The 24,540-nt window shown below is 31.4% G+C and overlaps 2 protein-coding genes across 2 annotated transcripts in view; one reads left to right on the top strand and one right to left on the bottom strand.

Annotated features, from left to right (window-relative positions):
* LOC111241660 (zinc finger A20 and AN1 domain-containing stress-associated protein 6-like) overlaps window positions 1–297 on the bottom strand; it is a 9,823-nt gene extending 9,526 nt beyond the window's left edge. The window contains exon 1 of the mRNA XM_022780637.1: window positions 3–297. Coding sequence (XP_022636358.1) covers window positions 3–297 — 295 coding nt within the window. The remainder of the gene's footprint in view (window positions 1–2) is intronic.
* An 8,798-nt stretch (window positions 298–9,095) lies between these two features.
* Window positions 9,096–10,196, top strand: LOC106764306 (protein SRC2). The gene has a single exon (XM_014648587.2). The coding sequence runs from the start codon at window positions 9,161–9,163 to the stop codon at window positions 10,049–10,051; it is 891 nt and encodes a 296-aa protein (XP_014504073.1). The 5' UTR covers window positions 9,096–9,160; the 3' UTR covers window positions 10,052–10,196.
* Window positions 10,197–24,540: the final 14,344 nt, after the last annotated feature.

Genomic DNA, 24,540 nt, shown 5'->3' with positions numbered 1-24,540 from the left:
ACATTGAAACCCTAATAACCCAATCTTCTTATTACAACTCTTGCATCTCTTTCTCTCATTCTTTTCATTTGTCTTAGAATNTGTGATAGAAAGAGAAATCATGTCATTAATGATAGAACCTTCCCTTTGAGAAGTACATGATGATGATGATAACTTCTCCAAACAAAAACTCTTGTTGCTTGTTTCACAACCCTTTGAATTTGCGAGATAATCTTTATAGCACTTTGAACAAAGGTTATTTGTTGCAGGAGAACCATAGAAACCACAATCATTAGCACAAAGTGATGATGTAACCATATTATTTACTTCAAACAAAACTTTCAAATCAAAGGAATGAAAAATGTATGCAACAATGAAGAGACTTAGATGGTATTTATAACTTAAGAATTGTGACAAATGTCCAAATATATCTTATCTTATCAAAATATCTTAATCAAATCTAATTTTTATTCAATCACATATTTTTTTCAACTAAAATTATATATATATATATATATATATATATATATATATATATATATAGATTCAGATTATTGTATAATATATTAGTCGTTGGTAAATATATATTATTGTAAATATATTATTGTAAGTATTTTTTTAAAGATACACTGATGATTAAAAATTTGTCATAAATGTATGTTGGATAATAAAAGAAATATTTTTTTTTTGTGATAGCTTTAAACAGATAATATATTAAAATCGCTAATACGTTGATTTTAAAATAATAAAAGGAAACTATTTTAAATCTTCAAAACATGAATTTTTAAATTAAACATTTATATTATATTTTATAATTTTAAATAACATAAATTAAATAAAAGCATTATATTTATTTGTTTTTATTTATTTGGGAAGCAAATTTATTTTGCGTTTATTTGATTACTTACTATAAAATAAATTATCAAATTCCGTCTTTTCAATACTTAATTAAACCAATTATTTACAATAATAAAGGGATAAAATAAAAATCCAGCTGAAATATTTGTTTTCGTTTAGAGTTATTTTCTTGTGTATGCATTAACCACCATATTTATCATCCATCTTTATTTTCATTTATCTTTTTTTCTTTATTTACATTTAGCGGATAACTTAAAATTCAACACAATTCATTTTTTTTCATATCTCTTATAAAATCCTTTTTTTTTTTTCAAAACTGTAACTCATTGTGAGTGCCCGTATGTATTCAATCTTAATTTATATTATCTTTTTTGTCATATCATTCTCTATTTACTTGCGGAAGAAAATACTAAACTATTAATCCATAAGTTTTGTATAACTATTATCCTTACAATAAATATTTTGTGACATATTTAAATTTAAATTAAAATATCATTAATTTATTTATTCATTTTTTTTCTTTTTTTAATTTATATGACAAGTGGATGGAAAGAAACTTGTTACATTTCAAATCTATATGTGGGGTGAATTATCTCCGAGTTATTTAATAAATTTTATAAAATAAACTAAATTAACAAAAAAAAGTTGATATATANATATATATATATATATATATATATATATATATATATATATATATATATATATATATATATATATATATATCATTAATATTTTGTGTGGGGAAATACAAATTTAAATTTTGTTATAACATTCCATTTAATAATATAGTCTACTAAATAAAAACATTATAAGTTTGATATAGGTTAAAGAAAACATACTTAAATATTCTTTAAGTTATCTGAGATAATTATTATATCGACATATAATATGGGTAAGGTCTCTAAAAACTAACTATTATTCAAAAAGTATTACTTATGTACAAGTATACTCTAAGTATACCTAATAGACTAATTAAAAGTCTATTCAGTCTCCAGCAATGACATAGCAACACCTATTTCATCTTCTACTCACACTTATAAATAATTATTATAAAAGATAAAATTATACATAGAAAATAAAACATGATCATTATAAAAGATAAAACCACACATAAAAAAAAAGGATAAGCTAGTATTTAAAAAGAACTTTCATAATACAAGTGGTCAGATCATATATTCATTCAGTAATTATAATATCATAACAATCATATAAAACACAAAATCAGTTAACTGTTACAAGAAAAGAAAACATGAAAATTGTGTATCTTATTTAATAATAAAGAAATGGTACAATATATATATATATATATATATATATATATATATATATATATATATATATATATAGTTGTTTAAAGAAATATAAAAACGGAATATAAATATACAAACAGAAATATAAATATATGAACATAAATGCACAAATATGAATGAAAAATAAATTAAACCCAATATCCCCCTCAAGCTGCAACATATATATCCTTAATGCTCAGCTTGGACAACAGATATTGAAATTGTGCGGGATGCAAAGCTTTAGTATGAATATCTGCAAGTTGAGCTGAAGTAGAAATGGGCAGGAACTTAATTACACCAACTATAACTTTATCCTTATGAGATGACAATCAATTTCAATATGCTTTGTCCTCTCATGCATGGTTGGATTATGTACAATTTGTATAACAGATTGATTGTCACAAAATAGAGGAATTGGTTGTAGTAGAAGTTGTTTCAAATCATGGAGCAAATACAAAATCCATTGAATTTTACATGTTGTGGAAGCTAAGGCTCTACATTTTGCTTCGGTTGATGATCTAGATATAATACCTTGCTTCTTGGATTTTTAGCTGATTAAGGATGCACCATAGAACACATTAAAACCAATTACAGACCTTCTAGTGTTAGGGCAAGCAGCCCAATCAGAATAACTAAAATCCTTGAGAGTATGTTTTGTGTTGAAGGGAAATAATAATCCTTGTCTTAGATTGTTCTTGATATATCTCAAGATCCTTATGGCTGTTGCATAGTGATCTTCAAAAGGATTGTAAAGAAATTGACTAAGAGTACTAACAACAAAACATAAATCTGGTCTTGTGTTGGTTAGATATAATAATCTGCCAAGAAGTCTTCTATGGGCTTGCACATCTGAATAGGGTTTCTCTTTTGTCTTGAAGAATTTTGTGCCTGAATGTATGGGAGTAGAAACAGGTTGACATCCCAACAATCCTACATCTTCTAGTAACTCTAGAGCATACTTCCTTTGTGACAAAGTAATGCCCTGTTGAGATCTTGCAATTACTAAGCCTAGAAAATACTTGAGTTGGCCTAGGTCTTTAATTTTTAAATTTGCATTCAATAGAGTCTTCACAGTTTGGATTTCCTGGATGTCATCACCTGCCAAAACTATATCATCTACATAAACAAGTAAGATGGTGATATGAGCAAAATCACTTTTGACAAAAAGTAAATAATCTGATTTTGATTGTATGTAACCCAAAGAAAGTAAAGTAGTTATCAACTTGTAATTTCATTGTCTAGAGGCCTGCTTGAGTCCATATAAAGACTTCAACAACTTGCAAAGTTGCCTTGGTTTTTCTGTTTTGTAGCCAAGAGGAAGAGACATGCGTACCTCTTCATCTAGATCCCCATGTAAAAAAGCATTATTTACATCTAGTTGATGTAAATACCAATGTTTGGAAGCTGCTAAAGCTAGAACCAATCTTACTGTTGTGAGTTTGACAACAAGTGAAAAAGTCTCAAAGTAATCTAAACCTTGTTGTGGTGTGTAGCCTTTGGCTACTAACCTTGCCTTGTATCGTTCAATACTCCCATTAGCATGCCTCTTTATTTTGTATACCCATTTAAATCCGATAGGTTGCTTTCCATAAGGTAGATTAGTCAAAACCCAAGTTTTGGTATTTTTTAAAGCTGCAATTTCTTGATCCATGGCATTTCTCCAACAATCATGTTTAATGGCTTGGTTATAGGTTTTAGGTTCACTAACTTGGGAAAGATTAAGGACATATGACTTATGAAGATATGATAATGCATCATAAGATAGATATGAAAAGATAGGATATAAGGTACCCGTGGATGACTGAGCGGCGGAAGAAGTAGATAACATGTTGCAATGATAGTTCTGCAGATAAGATGGTTTATGTTTTGGCCTGGTTGATTTCCTTTGTGGAGTAGTAGTGGCAGGTTCAACAGAAACATGTTGAGAAGAAAAAATAACAGGGTCTGGAACAATAGAAGAAGGAGATGTAGGTGGTAAAGAGGGTTGATCAGTAGCTTCTGAGAAAAGAGATAATGGAGAGGAAATGATTTTGGTGACAAAATTCAAGGAATTTGAATTTTGTGTATCAATAGGTAAGAAAAGGAAATATGTTTTCATAAAATACTACATTCCTTGATAGAAAAATTTCCCTTGAGTTGAAATATAACAAAAGGTAGCCTTTCATTCCTTTCTTAAAACCAAGTAAAACACATTTTCTTGCACGAGGCTGAAATTTTGTTCTATGAGCTTGAAGAGTTTAAGCATATCAAAGTGAGACAAAAACTCGTAAGTAATGTCAGGTTTAACATTGTGTGACAGCTGAGATGGAGAAAAATATGCCTAAACTTTGGAAGGTAAAATATTAATGAGTTGCACAACATAACGAACAACAAAAGACCAGAAAATTATGGGCAAATGGGATTGAAACATTAAAGATCTAGCAACATTGAGAATGTGTTGATGTTTTCTCTCAACAACTCCATTTTGTTGAGGTATTTCAACACAAGATAATTGATGTTGTATCCCTTTTTGTCTATAAAAATCTGTCATTGCAAACTCATTACCATTATCTGATCTAAGAGCTTTTACATCAATGTCAAATTGAGTTTTGATATAAGAAACAAAGCCAATAAGTTATGATCTTGTATCAGAATTACTTGTCATCACTTTAATCCATGTGAATCTAGACATATCATCCACTATAGTTAAGAAATATTTGAAACCATCAACATAAGAAGTACAATAGGGCCCCCAAATATCAACATGAATTAAATCAAAAGGAGCTTTTGAAACAGTAGTACTTAATTGAAAAGGTAATATTCTTTGCTTAGAATAGTGACAAGTATCACAATGAGTGTATTTTGTATTAGGTAAAGTGGCATACATGGTGCGTAATTTGGTATAACAAGAAGAAGAAGGATGCCCTAGTCTAGAGTGCCAAATATCTATAGAGTTAGCTCTTATTGTAGAACAAGCAATAGAATTCTCAAGAGTAATAGCAGTTGGTGGACCAAGGGGTGTGGATACAGGAACTATCATGGCATACAAGTCATCTCTTTCTTCAGCTTTCTCAATCATCTGCAGGATTGACTTGTCCTGTATTTCACATGAAAATTCAGGAATGGTAATTTTACAAGATAAAGATTTAGTTAACTTTGTGATTGAAATAAGATTTACTGAAAAATTAGGAACAAACAAGACATTATGTAAAGTAAAGTGTGGGCCAAGAGAAACTGTGCCATAAAAATGAGCAAATGAAGAGTTCTTGTTGGGTAGAGAAATTGTAATTGGTGAGATTCTATGATAAGAAATAAAATGAGACAAAGAACTCGATATATGATCAGTAGTCCCTGTGTCTAGAATCTATTGGGAATAGATATTACCTTGATCCTGAGAAGAAGTGGAAACATTATGAGAACTCACTAGACCCGTAGAATGCGTGACTGTGGGATTAGATTGAGGAAGAAGTGCCAATAGACCATGAATCTGCTCTTGAGGAAGTATCAAAGCTTAGGAATGTGACTGCGCTTGAGAATTATTAGAAGAAGGAATAACTTTAGAAGCCATTGAATTTCACAACCTCAAATTGAACAAAAATTTCGCAACCCAAAACTTCGGAAACTCCTCTAGATTCCTCAAAAATCAATCCAGGGCTACGAGTGATTAAAGCACCCAATTGTTTCTCATTGAAAACACTAGAAAACAAAGTTAAAACATAAAACATAACGATGCGACAATAATAGAGGAAATAGCCATAAAAGGAGAAGAAATTGTAGGAAAACCAAGAACAAGAGGTAGAAGATGAAGATATTGGCAGTAACAGAATTGGTTGCAGAAAAACGTGATCAAGAATTAATTTTCTTCTGATACCATGTTACAAGAAAATAAAACATGAAAGTTGTGTATCTTATTCAATAATAAGGAGATAGTACAATTGATATATATATAGTTGTTTAAAGAAATATAAAAACAGAATATAAATATACAAACAGAATATAAATATATGAACATAAATGCACATATATGAATGGAAAATAAATTAAATCCAATATTAACTCTAGACTCAATTGTCTGGATACATGCTTTGACACATGTATTCATTATAGGTGCGCACCCGTAGTAATATTTATACTATACAGAGTTATAAACGCAAGGGTTATCATCTTATTACTCATAATGTTAATCTTTTATACTTAGAACAAAGTCCAAAATAAAGACCTCCTATCATTCTCTTCCCCATCCCATTTTCTCTATATGAGTTTATGGTTGGTAATATTATATCAGGATACCTACTTTCAAAATGTACATATGTCAAAGCTCACACTACAACACATCATCACCAATTTCCCTTGAATTGGTTCCAACATTCTTAATTCCACATATTATCAATTATAATATCTTTTATGAACTAAAATATGACAACATAACTTATAAGAAACACATATGAAAGTTGTATTAAACTATGTTATTCTCTCCTAGCGAGGTCGTCTCGTTCTCTCGGTGAGTATCATGCATAAGTATACTCGTTTGGCGAATGAACAACTCGCCCAACGAGCTTAACACAGACTTAAAATACGAACATAATTCGCCTAGTCGAAACTCACTTTCCTATCCATTGGTAGACAAAGTTACCTTGAATATTAAATTCACCCAACGACCATAAACTCGCCCAGCGAGGGTAAAGTTAGTGAGCTCACTCACTTTGTTTTTGCACATCCAAAATGACCGCCCAACAATAGTAAAGTCAGTAGCTCTCTGACTTTAAGCTCACCTAGCGAGATTATGCTCGCCCAACGAGTCTGAATAATTATGCAAAACAACAATTTTGTAGAATTATGATTAGCGAGTCTTTGCAACACAATCTGATACTCATTCTAGATGCACAACCAACTAGAATTCTCAACTTATATACAATCAATTGATAAAATTCAATACAAACACTAGACATATCATTCAATCATTTCAAAGATTCAAACACATATAATTCATACCAATTCCAACATTTACAATCAACTCAATAGGTCAAAAATCACTTGACAATTGAAACACAAAATTCAATCATCATACAAGCATACACACATAGATTAAAACTTGTTCATCAGCTAAAATTAAACTAACTAGCTTCTCCTACTTGTTTGATTATCAAATGATTCTAAGAACTCTATAATTGCTCCTAAACTCCAAAAGCCCTATTTGCTCCTGTAAGCCACAAAAGCTTGATCAGGGCATACTCTCAATGCCACTGATCAATAGGGAGTCTTATGGAAGATTTAGACTTTAGATTGATTAAGAAAAAGTCAAACAAGCATAAAACACACAAACCTAAAGAAAAGAACAAAAATCAACTTTCTATTTTGTAGAAATTGATTGGTTAGAAAGGAAGATCTCACCTCAAGGGTCACTCAAGCGATCTATGATCTTTAGACAGATGAATAGAGGGCTAGAAATTGTATGAAGAAGACAAAGATATCCTAAGAGAAAGAATTTTACAGAGATAATGCATTTTAGATAAGGTTAAAACCATCAGATGATTCTCATATTTGTACACGAATCTCAACTAGGTCCTCTCATTTTAAGTTGTCTTAATTGGATCCTCAATTTTGAAAATGTGATGCAATTTAACCTTTTCGGTAGTATAGAACTAAAGACATTAACTCAAAGTCATTTGCTAGTATGTTGTTTTTTTAACTTTTTAATTTTTTTAATGTTTTTTTATTTTATTTTTTTAAAAAAACTTTGTCATGTGTCAAATGAATATCTTATCACATGATAGAGATAGTATGAGGTAATAGTAACAGTACCACAACTCATGATTAGAAAAAATATTAGGTGAAGAATCTCAATTTAATTATTTTATTTGTATTTTATTTTAGTTTAGTCTTACTTTTAAAAAAAAAAATTAGAACAATTTCTTACCTTACAAATTAAGACTAAATTTAATATATATATATATATATATATATATATATATATATATATATATATATATAAAATATGATATTTTTATTAAATATTTTTAACAATATTAAATTTATATTTTATATTAAATTTTATTTAAAATTTGTTTCAAATATTTATATATTAATATTTATAGTTGTTATAAAAATAAAAATATTATAAATTTAAATATAAAGTTTTAATTGATATAGTAGACAACTGGTGTGTAGTGAATTAATTGTTTGAAATTGATTATTTATATTAATTATTGGAGCCATGTATAAGTTTATTTTTTTTAAATATACTACTTTATCTTATGATTGTATATTTTGAACTGAGTAAAAAATAATGTATGTAAAATCTTATTGCAGTAAGTCAATTCAAAAGTGATATAAATAATGGAAAGTACTTATATATAATTTATTTTATATTTAAGAGAGTTCTCCTTTCTTTTAAAAAAGACTTATATTTTAAAAACTTTGTTATGTACCTAAAGAAAAAATTCTATAATACATAAAATATATTTATATAGTTATTTTTGTTTCATATCAATTATAAAATACTTCAACTAATAAAATAATTCTCCTTCAAGATGTTATATAAATATTTTTTATCCGAATAAATTAATTAATACTGTAACTATATATATTTTTCAGATAATGATACTTAAATAACATTTTTTTACAATATTTAAATATCATTTACATATATTTTATGATTAATCAATACTAATATTTATGATTATTATTATTGATTGTAAAATAATATTAAAGTAATCAAACATAACACATAGATGATATTCAGATTGTAAAAAAAAAATTATCTAATAATCATTATTCATATGTTTCAGAAACTTAATTTAAAAGTAACCATTTTTTTTCCCTTATCTAAGATACCTTTTCCTGGCACATTCCCCACCAACCTTGCCAGAAGCAAAGAACCTTTGTTCCATTTGTCAATTTCCCTCACGATGGCAAAATCGTAGTTTCAGGAGAAAGCAAGGGCAAAGCCAAAGAACCCAAACAAACTCTCCCTATAAAAGCGCATTAGTCTCTTGCATTTCTGAACGAAAACCTACGAGTCAACCAAATCACTCACAGTTCCAACATCAGAAATGGGTTCTCGCTACGAGGTGGAAGTGAAACTCTCATCGGCGCGCGGATTGAAGAACGTGAACTGGCGCAACGGCGCAAACCGCCCGTACGTCGTCGTTTGGGTGGACCCCAGCAACAAGCTCTCCACCCACGTGGACGAGAACGGCGACACCGATGCCAATTGGGATCAGACGCTCGTAGTTCCGTTACCGCCGAAGCCCCTCGAAGATCAAACGCTCTACATCGACGTCGTTCACGCCGTCAAGGAGGAAGAAGACACCAAGCCGCTCATCGGCTCGGCTCGGCTCAAGCTCTCTGAGATTCTCGCCGACGCCGGAATGGGCGAGCGCGTGAGCCGCACTCTCACCCTCAAGCGTCCATCTGGCAGACCACAAGGGAAGGTCGAGGTTAGCGTGACCATCAGAGAGCCCCACTATCCCCCACCCGGTGGTTACCCCGCACCGGGTTACGGTGTGAGGGATTATTCTCCTGCTCCGCAGGGATACGGGTACTCTCCCTACGGTGCTCCGCCCCAGGACGCCTATTACTCCGCGGCGCCGCCCAGTGGGTATCCTTACAATGCGCCTACGCAGGGTTATGGTGCGCCACCGCAGGGCTACGGTGCGCCACAGCAGGGTTATGGTGCGCCACCTCAGAGTGGGTACGGTTATAATGCGCCTCCGCAAACGGCGTCGTATGGGCAGGGGAGCGCGTACGGGTACGCGCCGAAAGAGGAGAAGAAGAAGAGTAAGTTTGGGGGGATGGGAGCGGGATTGGCTGTGGGCGCGGTCGCTGGGGTTCTAGGTGGAGTCGCGCTTGTGGAGGGTGCTGAGTATCTGGAAGATAAGATTGCCGAAGATGCTGCGCAGAAGGTTGAGGAAGATCTTGGTTACGATGGAGATGACTTCTAGAGAATCATCGTCTCTTGTTTAATTTTACTCCAAAAGAGAACTGCGAAAACAAAATAATTTTATGGTTTATGTGTTTTTATTTGCTTAGTTTTGGTGTGAGTTAAAAAGTCTTTCATTTATGACATCATTAAGGCTCTTATCGATATGCCTGAAACATCAATTTCTTTACTTAGTTAAGATAGTAACATAAAATTTTAAAAATTAAAACCATATTTTACTATTTATATTAAATAATTATTTAATTCACATATCTTTGCCTCAACAGTAACCATTAGTTGGGAATTCTGAAGAGAGTTCTGGAATGAATTAGATAGAACTGAAATGAGCTGGCACTAATTGATGAAAAATAAACGTAAGGATTTTCTTAAGGAATTAAAACATTAGGATAAACAACTGTTTAACGTTGTTTTTTTGTGAGTTTTTGTTCTATGAATATGCTGTTTTTGTTTGCATGGTCAGGGATTGGATAGTAATGGGAAGTATGAATTTTGTGGGCAGAAAGCGTGTGGGATAAGCAGAATTTCCGTCCCTCATTATTAAACCATTTATTGGAATGTTTCTCCTCGGTAAAATTTATTTTTTATTTTAATATAATATTATCTATTGTATTCCTTTTAATTTTCTCTCTCTCTCAAAGATTTTTAAGTCATCATAGCAATTAAAAAACATATTGAAAAAATATATTTTCTTAAAATTAAAAAAAAAAAACATGTAAAGAAATGAATTTTCTCTTAAACTTTGAGTCTATAACATTTAAAAAAGTGTGATAAAATATGAGGCCTCTTTGTTTTCGGAAAGGAAATGGAGACGAGTGACGACTACGTATAGAACATCATGAGGTGTTATGTGGGAGAGTAAGTATGTGACAAAAGTGGCAAATTTTATTACTTTGACCAAAGTGCCTCTGATGCAAATTAATTTAATATTGACATTAATATAGGTTGTTTAAGAGGGATAAAGAAAGAAAAACAATTAAAAAAGTATAGATATTTGACTAATAGAAGTATTTTTAATAAGTATATTAAAATACTTTATTTCAAAAGCTTCCACTTTAGACTTTTTTTTGGTATAGTATAGATATTTTTGAATTTTATTGACGTAAGTACTATAAGGAAAATGTTTTCTCTGAATTAGAGCATTTTATTGCTCAAGTTTAATTTCCTTTTTTGTGAAAAGACTAAATCTTCATCATGTTTTTTATAACTTTGTATGTTGTTTGTTGTTGAAATTATGTTTTTTGAAAAATTGATCTTAACAACTTTTGTTTTCTAATTTAATAGATTTGTTTAATATTTATAGTAAATTATTTTATTATAAATTTATAATTTTTTGTAATTCATGTGAATATAAATTTAAAAACTATATTTAATTTAATATTTATAAATTAGTTAAGAATAAAAATTTTTGAAAAATGATTATAATAAATAAGATAATTTAAATATACTATAATTATGGTAATAGAAAAATTATCATAATAAAAATATAGTTATATTTCGTAAAATTAATTTTGTTAAATGTATAAAAGAACATTAAAAGGTTGATAAGGTATCAAACATTAAACACCAAAACCTATTAAAATTCCTGAAAGTGGATTAGAAATAACGTAAAACTCAATATATTCATTACTTATCAACTTAACATCATATTTATTACTACTGTCAAAATAGATCACCCGGCTCGACCCATCACAGGTTGATTACATATTGAGACAACTCAACCCGACTCATTTATTAGCGGGTTATAAAAATTACAACCCTGTCCGACCCACCACGGGTTGATAGGTAAACAAGTTGGCTCATTGATTCACTCAATTACAATTTTTTTTTAAATAAGAAAAATTATAAACTTTCTATAATTCAAATTTAAACAAATTTCACTCCCTAAATTCACTTCCAACATGGGGAGTTTAATTACTTTTGAAAACAGGGAACTTAAATAACTTTTTCACGCAAAAAAAAAGGTGGGTTGGTGGCCAACCCGGCCCACCACAAGTTCAACCAGGATGAGTCGGATTTAAATGTGCCGGATTGAAATTTGATCCACATAAAAAAATACAATTTTTTCAAACCCAACTCGGTCCAAACCCATTGTGAGTCGAGTTGACCCGCGGACTGTGACCCATTTTTATAGCTCTAATATTTATGGTTATTTGAAGTTCTATACAAGTTTAAAATGATCCAAAAACAACTTCTCCTAACATAATTTTTAGTTTCAAAATCACTTGCTAAGAAATTCACCTACAAAAACCTCAATTTAAACCAAAAACCAGCCCAACAACATTCTTTCTTCATTATTGTCAATTCTATAACAAATTATACCTCATATAACTCCAAAACAGCAACATTGAAGATTCACAAGAGTACCAATTCACAATCATATATAGCATTATTTATCAATGGACAACATTCACTCATCCATAAACAAATATCACTCAAAAATCCTCAATTGATAACATATTCAACAACACATAAATCTCATAACCTATCAAACATACATTCATGCTTCTTAAAGCAAAATTAAAGCAATATTAGCTTTCCTTACCTAACCGAAAACCAAACTGCTTTAGAAAGTTTAAAACAACTCCAACGTACAAAAATTCATATTTGCTCCTACGAATCACAGAAACACGATCAAGGTACACCTTTAGGACCACTGATCAACAAAAAGTTTTATGTAAGACTCAAACTTCACATGCAAAAAAAAAAAAAAAAGAAGACAGCTAGCATGCAATGAAAACAAAATTAAACAAAGAAAAGAGCAAAAGACCAACTTACTCTATTTCAGAAACTAATCGGTTAAACTTGAAAATTTTGTTGCGAGACGAGTCCTGTTATTTTTAAACCACTATCATTTCTAAAATATCATTTTTTAGGTCTTTACATATTTCATTAAATTAATTTGTAATAATTTTACGTGTGTAATAAGTTAAACAAATAAAATTAAATAATAATACAAGTGTTAGTGGAAATATTTGAAAAAAGATTTGATGTAAAGTTAAAATTTAGTAATGTGTAGGTAAAACATTTTGTGACATCCCAATTATATAGAAAGGACATATATAATAAAGACGTCATCATGCATAATATAGGAAAACAGTTAAGAATAGAATGACAGTTAATAAGGGATTACAATCATCCTTAGAATAGTATTGTAATGAAAACTAGAGTACTAGAGTTTCTCCCTGGAAAAATACAGAGAATTTAAAACTTTAAGTGCACTAAAGTTCTTCAAAATAATGAGTTCATGGGAATAAAGACTAGTAAATCTAAGTTGCAGCACTGTCGTCCCCATCAAGATTTGTTTCCAAAGTATCCTCCTCGCTATCTGCTCCCATCCAAGTGGATGATCATCGCAAAAGGAAACACATAAAACATGGCACAAACATAAGCAAGCAAGGGTGAGCTAATTATATAAAAGCATGCAATTATATCAATATATACATACCAGATTAAGCTCAAGTAGAGAACATACAAGTAAGACAATTTATAACATAGATCCTTGCATGTTATCTTTTAGACTTGACTCGTCCAGACTTTAGAATGATAGTCGAGCTATGGCGGGTCATGCACCCATGGTGGCTTGTGATACTTTGGCTTCCTCACCCTGCCACACTCACGAGGTTAGTCCGTTTTGCGCCCTAAAACATACTGGAAGCCTCCAAGACTAGGACCTCCTACTACTCTTCACCAGATGGTCCAATCCTCTCTACGTGAGAAGAAAGGCCATTAGAGCATCAGGAAGACCCCCAAGACTGAGCTCCTACTTTCATTCTAAAACACTAAGAATCTCACCGAGAGATTTTACATTTACCACCACCAACAACCCTGAAATCATGTTTCATTCTTTCCAAAGTCATATACCTTTGAACCATAACCAGACCACACATTTGAGCTTTAAAGATCAAGTCATATATATATATATATATATATATATATATCAGAACATGCTTCACAACCCAAGCAAATTAGCCAATATTCAACACAAAACAAACTCAAGAGAACATGAAACAGACACTACGCTTTTCGCAAGGCACACCCAATTCTCACAGCGAATCAGTGTTGATTCGCATAACGCATCAGCGTATCACATGGCGAAACTAGGCTGTTTCGTATAGTGCACACGATTTCGCAAGGCGGATTATCCCGCCTAAAAACCTAGTTCTCCCAGTCGCATAGTGGAAACGATGCGCTACGCGTATTGCAAGACATAGAGCTCCTACCTGGAGCGACTCGCTATGTGCGGAAATCCGCATAGCGACGTTGATGGCATACTGCCTCATGCATTTCTTTTATTTTTAGTGTACATGTAGTCCATTTCTTTTGGAGCATGGGTTATTATAAATATTTGTCTCCACCATTGTAAACACAGCTTTTGAGTAAATGAATTGTGGGTCTGTGCTGCATAAAGGAATATCTAATCTGAATCTGGTTCAATATCCATGTCCATGTGCATGTTTTACTAGTTTTAGGTTTAATTGGTAGCCTAAACAGTTAAGTTTGATTGTTCAGCTTAGGTGATTAGTTTTTGCATTGACTCACATCTAATCTGAAGCTAGTTCACTTTCCATTTGCACTTACTGGATTTTGTTGAGATTTTGTGTGCAAGCCTAATATAGTTGGAGTTTAAAAGCTAGAAAACTATCAGGATCATCAAGTGAACACGTGCAGGCCAGAGAATAATAGGGGAGTTGTTTGCTTAAACTGTCTTCTATATATAGCTTGAAATTGCTTGAATTGGGTAGACTGTTGATTTGAGGTTTGAATTTCTATGCAGATCTGAACTTATTGGACTTAAACAACTAGAAGCAGCCATATAAGTTGAAAGCCTTGGAAGTACTGCTGAGATAATAGATTGGACTGGCTAGGAGATTCAACATAATTGAAGTTGTACAAGCAAGCAAGAGAGTACCAAAGCTGTCCAGAAGCTAGATTGGGCACGTGTTTTTCCTGCAGAATGAACCAGGACCATAGCATAGTGTAGTTTTTGTTTTTATTTTCTTTGTATTTGTTGGGCTTGTGTTAGCCCACTGTAGCTGGTAGCTTTGCTTTGTGTTTTGTAAAAGGGCCTTCTTATAAAGTCCAAGTAGATTGGAAGAGTTCTTAGTGCTCTTTCCAACTCTTGGCACCTTTAACTGTTTTCTTTTATTGTCTATGGTTCTGTTTCACGTTAGGTGTGACTTTTGTCACATTAGAGTCCGACGTTTTTTTTCTCTCTCACGTTTTAGGGGTCTTATTAGAGTCCGTTAACTGTTTGTGAGTTAAGTCTTTGATTTTGAAAGTGATTTTTGTTTAAAGGATAATTAGTTAGTAGCTTAAGACAAATTTGGCTAAGGTAAGATTTGGTATTTAAGTAATCCTTATGGTTCACCTCTCTTACCTGGGATTTGTCTAAAGTGGAAGCTTTTAATCTTTTAGATTAAGAAAACTTTTAGAAACAAAGATGTCTTGTTATTCATATAGGTCTTCTAGTTCATATAGGTCATCTAGTGTCTCTAATTTTGATCTGAACATTAGTTTCAAAGAAATAAAAAGAAAATTTGATGAAGCTAGAAGGAAGACTTGTTCATTTCATGACTTTGATACGATTGAGGATGATTTGTTTAAACAAGCTAGGAATAATATTCCATTCTTTGGTGAAGATATTGGTGCATTAACATACTTATCTTGGGAGAGGGACATTAATGACATGCATCCATTCATTGTTAGAAGAAGTAAATTTGAAACTCATTTCTACTCTAGAGACAGTGAATCCTATATCCTTAGTCTTTATACTTTTAGGTTTGAAAAGTATGCAAGAGAGTGGTGGGATGAAAGGCAATATCTTGTTAGAATAGGTAGAAAGTCCACCATTAGAAATTGGAATGACTTGAAAGCTTNCATGAGAAGAAGGTTTGTGCCTCTATCAATAAAAAGAAACTTGGAATTAATGAGAGAGAGTATTGAAAATGGCAAAATATTTCTTGAAAGTTTAACTGCTCATGGTTTCTTTCATAGGGAAATATAATTTAGGGCAAAACTTCAAGAGTTAAGGGATAAGAAAATAGAAAGAGATTTTAAACGGCTTGAGCAAGAAAGAAAAGAAGAAGAAAAGAAAGAGAGAGATGAAGTAGAGAGAAAAAAGCAAGAAGAGAGACTAGAATGAGGAGAAGAGAAAAAGAGAAAAGAAGAAGAAAAGAAGAAAGAAGAGGACAAGAGAGAAATAGAAAATTTAATTCGTCCAAGAGTCATGGAACCTAAAAGGGAAGGTTTCCAAATCTTTATTTCTTTTCCAATCATTATTGAGTTTTCAAATATTACCTTCTCTTTTGAATCAAATGTCATTCATGAACAATCATTTTCAAAACATGGCAATTTGATTCTTGAGTTAATGTTACCCTTGAGGAGACACATAACTCAAGATAAAAATAAAATAACTTGTGAATATGGACTTCTAGATTTTTCCAAGACTACAAAACAAAATATAAGAAGTCTTTATTTCAAAGTTATTACTTTTGAAAATTCCTTTCTTGGATNGATATTAATGNGTGATATATTTCATGTGTATTGCAGATTTGTGTTTGATCCAGGAGGAAGAACAATATATCCCAAGGAATAAAGGAATAAGGCCACTACAAGATGGCCATGCTCCCAACACTATGAGGAGCGTCTTTATAAGGCAACTCCCAAGATTTGAGGACAAATCTTTTCTTAAGAGGGAGGGGATGATGGCATACTGCCTCATGTATTTCTTTTATTTTTAGTGTACATGTAGTCCATTTCTCTTGGAGCACGGGTTATTATAAATATCCGTCTCCACCATTGTAAACACAACTTTTGAGTAAATGAATTGTGATTTCTGTTGAAGAAAATCCAGACACAATTATCTTGAAAGTTCATGCTAGAGAGTCTTGATGAACCGCCTCTAGCCACCTTCCAGCACACCTCTTCCATTTCACTTTCCAAACTCCATTGTGCTCCATTCTCTCTCCTCCACGCAGATTCAATCCTCCACGGCCACATCACGCACACGCGTCAATGCTTCAGTCGCGTCATCACCACGTCTTCTTCATTTCTCGCGCAGATCCACACTTCATTTTCTCTCTCGAGCTTTACTTCCTCGCTCTCGAGAGCGCATCTCTCCATCTCCAGCCATCCGCTAAACGCTGTTCCACCATTGTCGCTCCGTTCGTCACTGTAAGTTCATTTTCTTCACAGATCCACCTTCCTCCACCCTCTTTCTTGACTTTCCACCGATTAAAAACCTTTCTCACCGTTTAAACACCACGTTCCACCGATTAAACTTGTTTTCCTCCGATCATTCCTCTTTTGCACCGATCAAAATCATGTTTCCACCGTTTAATCGGTCGGATTCGAGTCTCTCCCCACTTCTAGGGTTTCCTTCGAGTCTATAGGGTTTTCCACCGATTAAAACCCTAGATCCTTTGTCTTTCTCGATTTCTACTTCAATACCGAGATCCTTTTCCTTTTTCCGCTGCGTCAATCTTTGTCAAGGAAGCCTTGAGGATCCAGATCTACTTCAAACAGACTCAACTCCTCAGGAGTTCCCATCAGACGTTCTGCAGAATCATGCAACTCATGCCTCTCCAACCACTTTTAACCCTCTAACCTAACTTCTAACACCTCTAATTTGTGATATGGACCTATTTAAACTTGTCTAGATAGATTTTATCAATTATACAGTGATTCTAAAGTGATTTAGGCTTGAATTCAACTCCAAAACATCACATCCTATGACTTATGAACTCTAATTCAATTCTACCATTTCTAATCTGTTTTAGTTCAATTTTATCTGCCTAACAAGTCACAAATGACTTGTCTAAACTGTCCAAACAGACCAAATGCACTCAGCACTCCAAATATTCAAAATCACCTTCTCACTTCCCTTTAGCCAACTTAGAATGCCTCTAAATCTCTAACTGTTTATCTAATTATCATCATAGTAAAGATCTTACTTTCTCCCAATCCTCCTCACATTCCAATTGGTCACTAGAGAGGACTCAAATGTCTGAACGCATCAGACTCATCTTCGACGCCAGCACATATGACTAGTCACAACTGACTGGACTAGGCTAAGGCTGCTCTATGATCAGGGATGTGCCAACTCAGGTTTTTAAGACTCCTCTATCCTACCAACAAACATGCTCTCAACGAGTTACAATTTATTCATTTAAATTATTCAAACTAACCTATTGGACTCTAGACTCCAAATGTACAGTTTCAACGCCTCAATTTCTTTCAATCTACTTAAAACGATACCCCAAACTGTCATTGTACTATCAAGACCACAACACAGTAGGATTTCCGACCAAGACACTTTCAACATACCAATTTGCAGCATTTAGACTCATTCAAAACAGATTTCAAGCAGTACACTACCAATTCACATATTCATACTTTTCATCAGTTTCACAGTTCAACACATACCATCCAATATTCCTAAAACCTAACATGCAATTCAAACAGTATAACAATTAAACTTCACTAGACATACCGAGCACATAATCAATTCAAAGAAACATAATTATCTCCCATTACCTTGGGTTTCCACAGTAAGCTAATTGAACACGCCCTAATAATACCCTCCCTAGTGCAAAACCTGAACAGTGCCCTACAGTCACCACGGAGGTGGTGAAAACAGCTCTTTAGAGCTAGAATGTTACATAAATCAAAGAAAGGAAAGTTCTATCTGCTTAAAATCAGTAGAACCCCTAGCCCTAGGTTTCGAAAGTAGCGGAGGAGACAAAAGAACTACTTACCGGAATGAAACGGAGAAACCAATAGGTTCAAAGTGAAGCCCTTGACGCTGTGAACGCTTAGACACCTTCAAACCAAAAATTAAACGGTTCAGTGAGTTGGGATTTTAGAGAGAAGGCAGAAAGAATGGAAAATCTGAGTTTTTAGAGAGAGAAAGGGATTGGCTAAAATGAAATCAGACTTTTGAAAAACTACTCTCTAAAGTGATGTGCCCTTAGTCTTATGGGTCGGCTGCCTCCACTCAGGCCCAATAGCCTTACCATTTTTTTTAAGGTCCTTACACATCTAGGTTTATTTATAGAGATATAAAAAAAATTAAAAAGTTTTATTTTGAAAATTATGTAAATTTAAAATATAACAAAATATAAAAATTCATAATAGAATTTTATAAGAATTTTAAAATAAAAAAGGTATAAATTCGAAAATTCTTATTTAAATTCATATACATGTAATTATTGGTGGAACAGTATGCTTGAGGAAAGAAAAGTTCAAATATTTCCTCCTAAAATCGTATCATTATTTAATTTTATTTTTCTAACTTATTACACACAAAAGAATTATTACGTAAATTATTTTAATAAAATAAATATACACTTATCAAAATTAATTTTACAAAAAAATCCAAAATTGTAATAATTCATTATGATAATTTTTCTATTTCTATATTTACAATATATTTAAATTATCTTATTTATTATATCATTTTTCGAAAAAAATTATTCTCAATTAAATTATAAATATTAATTATATATTTTTTAAATTTATATTCACATAAAAATTGTGAAATTATAATAAAGTAATTTATTATAAATATTATAAATAAATATAAACATTTATAAAATTAGAAAAGAAAATGTTGTTAAAAAAAAGACATGATAAAAATTTAGTCTTTTGCAAAAACAAAAAATATACTGAACAGCAAAATGTCTATTTTGGGAAACAATTCTAATAATGTACTCAATAAAATTAAAAAGCGATCTATAACTGAAAAAAAATCTTCAAATGAAAGTTATTTCTAAATAACATATAATGTTGATTTTACAAAAAGTTTTTCAAATAATTTTTTAATTGTAATTATGTTTGAGATATATAATTTCATTATTTTGAAATTTTAAAAATATAATATATGTTAAATTTGTTTAAATTTAAAAATAAAGTAATTTTAAATAAAAAATTTTAAAATAAGTCATTTTTTATAAACTCATAAATTATTTATATTTAGATATAATTGTGAAAGTATATTTTTTATTTTTTTTTTGTTTTAAAGTTTTTATAAATTTGTTTTGATAAACTATTTATAAAATTATATATAAATAAACTTTAATTTATTTTTATTTTTATGACATAAAACGTAAAAAAATTATTTTTTCTCAAAAAGAATAATGAAGAAAATCAAATAATTTATTTTTATATTACCCTTAAAAAAGGAAGTAATAATTAAAAGCAAAATTATGTATGATGTGCTTTCTAAAGAGTAAAGAAGAAGAGAATTGGGTTCTCTTCATGTGCGTGCCGGGTTTCTACTATTGTTTAAGGATATACACGGATGAAACTAATAAGGGTATGAAAATTTAGGTAATAAGTGATACTTTAGATCCGGATGACGAATAATTTAATATTTATTTATAAACAAATTTAAACTATTTGTATCTATAAATATTTATTATCTTTAAAATTAAAATTTAATGTAAACTTTATTCGATTAAATTTATATATTTAATTTAATTTAATTATATTTTATTTTCATTTTTTAATTTTATTTAAATTTTATTTTAAAATTTTATTTGTATTTCTTTAAATATCTATATGTATCCATAAATATCAGTTAATTTTTTAAAATTCATAAATATTTTTTAAATGGGTATCAAACAGATAAAAAGTCAAATTTCCTGTTACAGATTAGGTATTGAATAACTATTATTCATGTGTGACCTGACTTGTTGTGATGACTAATGATAATGTTAATTCTTACCATTATCTGGACCATATTTTCTTTGCAAAATCATCTCTTTTCTAGTTTGAATTTTGCTTAATCATCTCTTTTATTTTACTTTTATAAATAATTGTATTTTGGGCTACACTTATTAAATATAATCACTAATTCCCTTGTTTTGTAGCTAATTTTGTGTTATGAAAGAACTTCCACCAATTTAAAGAACTTAACCACCTAGAGAAGCAAGCATAGCAACAAAAAGGGAGAGTTTTGGAATGCTGGTGTTGGGCTGGCACTGAGCACCGTTCGTCTCGGCTTTCTTCCTCTAGGCTACCGTTAGGCTACCATTGAGCGTCATTCATCTTGGCTTTCTACTGATGGGCTGTCGTTGAGGCCCACTTTTGCTGATGTGGCAAATCTAGTCTATTTAGCTCAAAAATGCGAAGTGATATGGGTCTTTGGTGGTTTAGAGGCGCGATTTCACTTTGAGGGGACCTTGGAGAGCTGCTAGGGTTCGTGGGAACACTCTCATCCTCCTCTTGGTTTCTTCTTCTTCTTCTTCCATGACCATTTTGTAAGCTTAAGGCTCTCCATGAAAATGGAGAGCCAAACTCATCTTGTTGGGGATAAATGTAACCTTTGAATTCTTGTGTGGATGATTTGAATATATATATATACACACACACACACACACACACACACACCTTTACCATTAATTGCTAGTTTTCTTGTTTTCGATCTTAATGCTTGCATGTAATGGGGACATTCATGACTTGATTTGTGGTTCATTAGGTATGAGGACGTATCTTGTGTGACCTAGACTTGAAACAAGATACATAGTGAGGACATGGATTCTAGGGATGGAACATGACCCATTTGTTGTCTTAAAGTCTAGATCTTAATGCGAGTTTGCTTGTTGAGTGATCAAAGGATTGACGCTTAATAGGAAAATCTAGGCTATTTCACCTAAGGGATTAGGGCTAAAGTGTGGGTTGACATTAATGTTTAATGGAGAGGAGATAAATTTGTGTATGCACAAGAGTGGAGTTGGTGAAACCTAACCTTAGCAAAGTCGATCCATATCATTTATGACCTTTTTCCACTCTTAAATGTCTTCAACTACCAAAGTCCACATTGTATTATTTATAAATTGATGTCCTTGCACATATTTGTAAATCCATGCACTGCTCTTTAGTCTAAATGAGTTGTTAATCATACAATTCTTTAGTATTACACAAGTCTCTTGGAAAATAATATTTGGTCTTGCCATGTTTTATTACTTGAACAATTCAATACGCTAGTCAAACCATTAACAACTAATTATAAAATAAAACATTAATAATTATACAAGTTATAACATTTTTTCTCTCATCTTCTTCTCTTGTGTTCAACTACCTAATATGAATATTATAATCTTCACTAGTGTAGAAATAACGTTTAACGTCATGCGTTTAATGTCTAACGTAAGAAAATCCAATGTAAAAAATCATTGGTGACAGTTTTATAAATAAAATGGCATTCTAGACATTGGTTATAGGAGTCTTCAACGTCAAATATGGTTTAAACGTCAACTCCCTTAGAGTCAGACATTAAATGGTATGCACCCAAAACTAAAAAGTCACTGTTTATAGACTTTAGGCGTTGGCTCCCCTCTCCACGAACGTCAAAACGGTGCAAAAATATTAATTTTCTTTACCACTTAGATGTCAGATGGCAAGGGGACTCGACGTCAGCCGACGTCAAATACCTTGAATTTTCACCCACTCCAGAACGTGAGCACTAGTTACGCGTTTTCTCTCTCGCTGCGTTTATCTTCTTCCTTTGCTTTCTCTCTTTCACCATTAACGTTCAGTTATGTTTTCTTCCACTTTGCACTATTTAAAATCATTTTGGACATACTACGTTACGTTTGGAACCGTTATCTTTCATTTGCACCGATTAAAATTCGTTTTCATTGGCTTTTGGTAAAGTTCTTGTGCGCGAGTTCTCGGAGCTTGGCAGCAACACTTCCCCTCTTCATTACTTGTGCCCATTCTGTATTGTTTGTGTCCATTCTCTTTCGATTATTTCCATTTTCAACCCTTCAAGAAGGTTAATACTTTTGTTAGTATTTTGAATTGCTTTTTAGATTGTTTAGTATTATAATGACATAAAACACATAGTATGTATAATTTTGTGATGTGTTGGAAACATTTTTTGATTTTCAGTATAGTTTTATTGTAAAACAAATTTATCTTTAAAAAAACCGATGTCTAATGACGTATGTTACTATACACTCGACGTTAAATTGAGATCTTCCAATAAGACGTCGGTGCTGTTAGACGTTAAATTTCCAAAATAATATGTTTTTCTTGTAGTAGTACTTCCTAATTGATACCAGTGTCCCCTAGATTTTATTTTCTTATATCACACAACATATCCTAATATTATGGTAGACTGTCACTCAAAGAATCTAGTTGCATAATACACCTTTAAGAGTTTTTTTTCTTGCTTTTTACAAGTTTATATTTCTTTTAGCTTAATAAGATTTAATGACTAACTATTTCAATACCACGAAATCTAGTGAATTGAAATATAATAGTTAAGAAATGGTTTATAGTAAAAAAACACAAAATTAGTTTTTACACCAATAATTTTTTATGATAACTTCTTATGTCAGTTTTATCCACCTACCATAATAAATGAAGTGGTGATAGAATTATAAATATGATAAGAATTTTAGGTCGATTATTATTATAATCAACATAAAAAGTTGATGTAACAGTAATTTCATAATAAATTATAAGAATTTCCATGTTGATTATACTTAAACTAACATAGAAAACATTTTTTTAATCCACATAAAAAATCTTCATTGCAAATGTATTATCTTTTTTGCGGTTGCCTAAACAATATGTACTAGCATACCATAGCAAAGGAAAGAATAAAAAGTTTATTGAAGATTACCAAAAGTATTTTCTATCTTCCTTCACAGGGCTTGGTGGCAGAAGCATAAAAAGAAAAACAAAAGCTATCTTAACTAAAACCAATTAAACTAACTATACAAGAAACATAACTAAACAAACAACCAATATAGACTAAACTCTAGCACAAACTAAACTTGTATAATATGTAACTTCTTTTAAGGAAAAGGTATAATGCATACTTACCTAAATTAATAGAGTGATTAAATATAGTAACCTTCTAATAAGGTGTCTATAGACAGATGGGTCAGTGATAGGAGTTCCAAAAGATTCATGGAGTTTAATATTGACAATCATAGGAATACAAGAAGGCTTACAACCCAACGTGCCACAATCCTCAAGAATAGAGAATGTAATGTTGTTGGCACATAAAAATACCTATTTTGGATTTAGAAAGCTTTAGTTCAAGAAAAAAAAAATTGAGAATTTAAAAAAGTGTTGAACCTAACATACTTAATAATAGTTGGACTAGGGCTAGCAATTCCAATATCATCAAGATAAACAAGTTTAACAATGAAGGTGTTGTGTGCCCCTTTGGTAAAAAGAGAATAATTATACTTGGATTAATTAAAATTGTGAGAGGTAAGAGTAAAAGAAAAAGCAGTAAACCAACTTCTAGAAACTTGTTTTAGGTCATATATACATTTATGAAATTTATAGACTAAAAATTGGTTAGATGTAGATTAAAAACCATGATGATAATCTTGAGGAATAGTCATAAAGGTTTCTTCATTAAGTTTGTCATCAAGAAAAGTATTGTTAATATTAAATTGAGCAAGATGTCAATGTTTATAAGTAGTAACGAAAAGAAGTTTAAGAAAAGTAACATGAGCAACATAT

The sequence above is a fragment of the Vigna radiata genome, chromosome 1, assembly GCF_000741045.1.
Source record: "Vigna radiata var. radiata cultivar VC1973A chromosome 1, Vradiata_ver6, whole genome shotgun sequence".
NCBI classification, from domain to species: Eukaryota; Viridiplantae; Streptophyta; class Magnoliopsida; order Fabales; family Fabaceae; genus Vigna; species Vigna radiata.
Note: the sequence above shows the minus strand (reverse complement) of the source record. Positions and strands in the feature narration are given on the sequence as shown.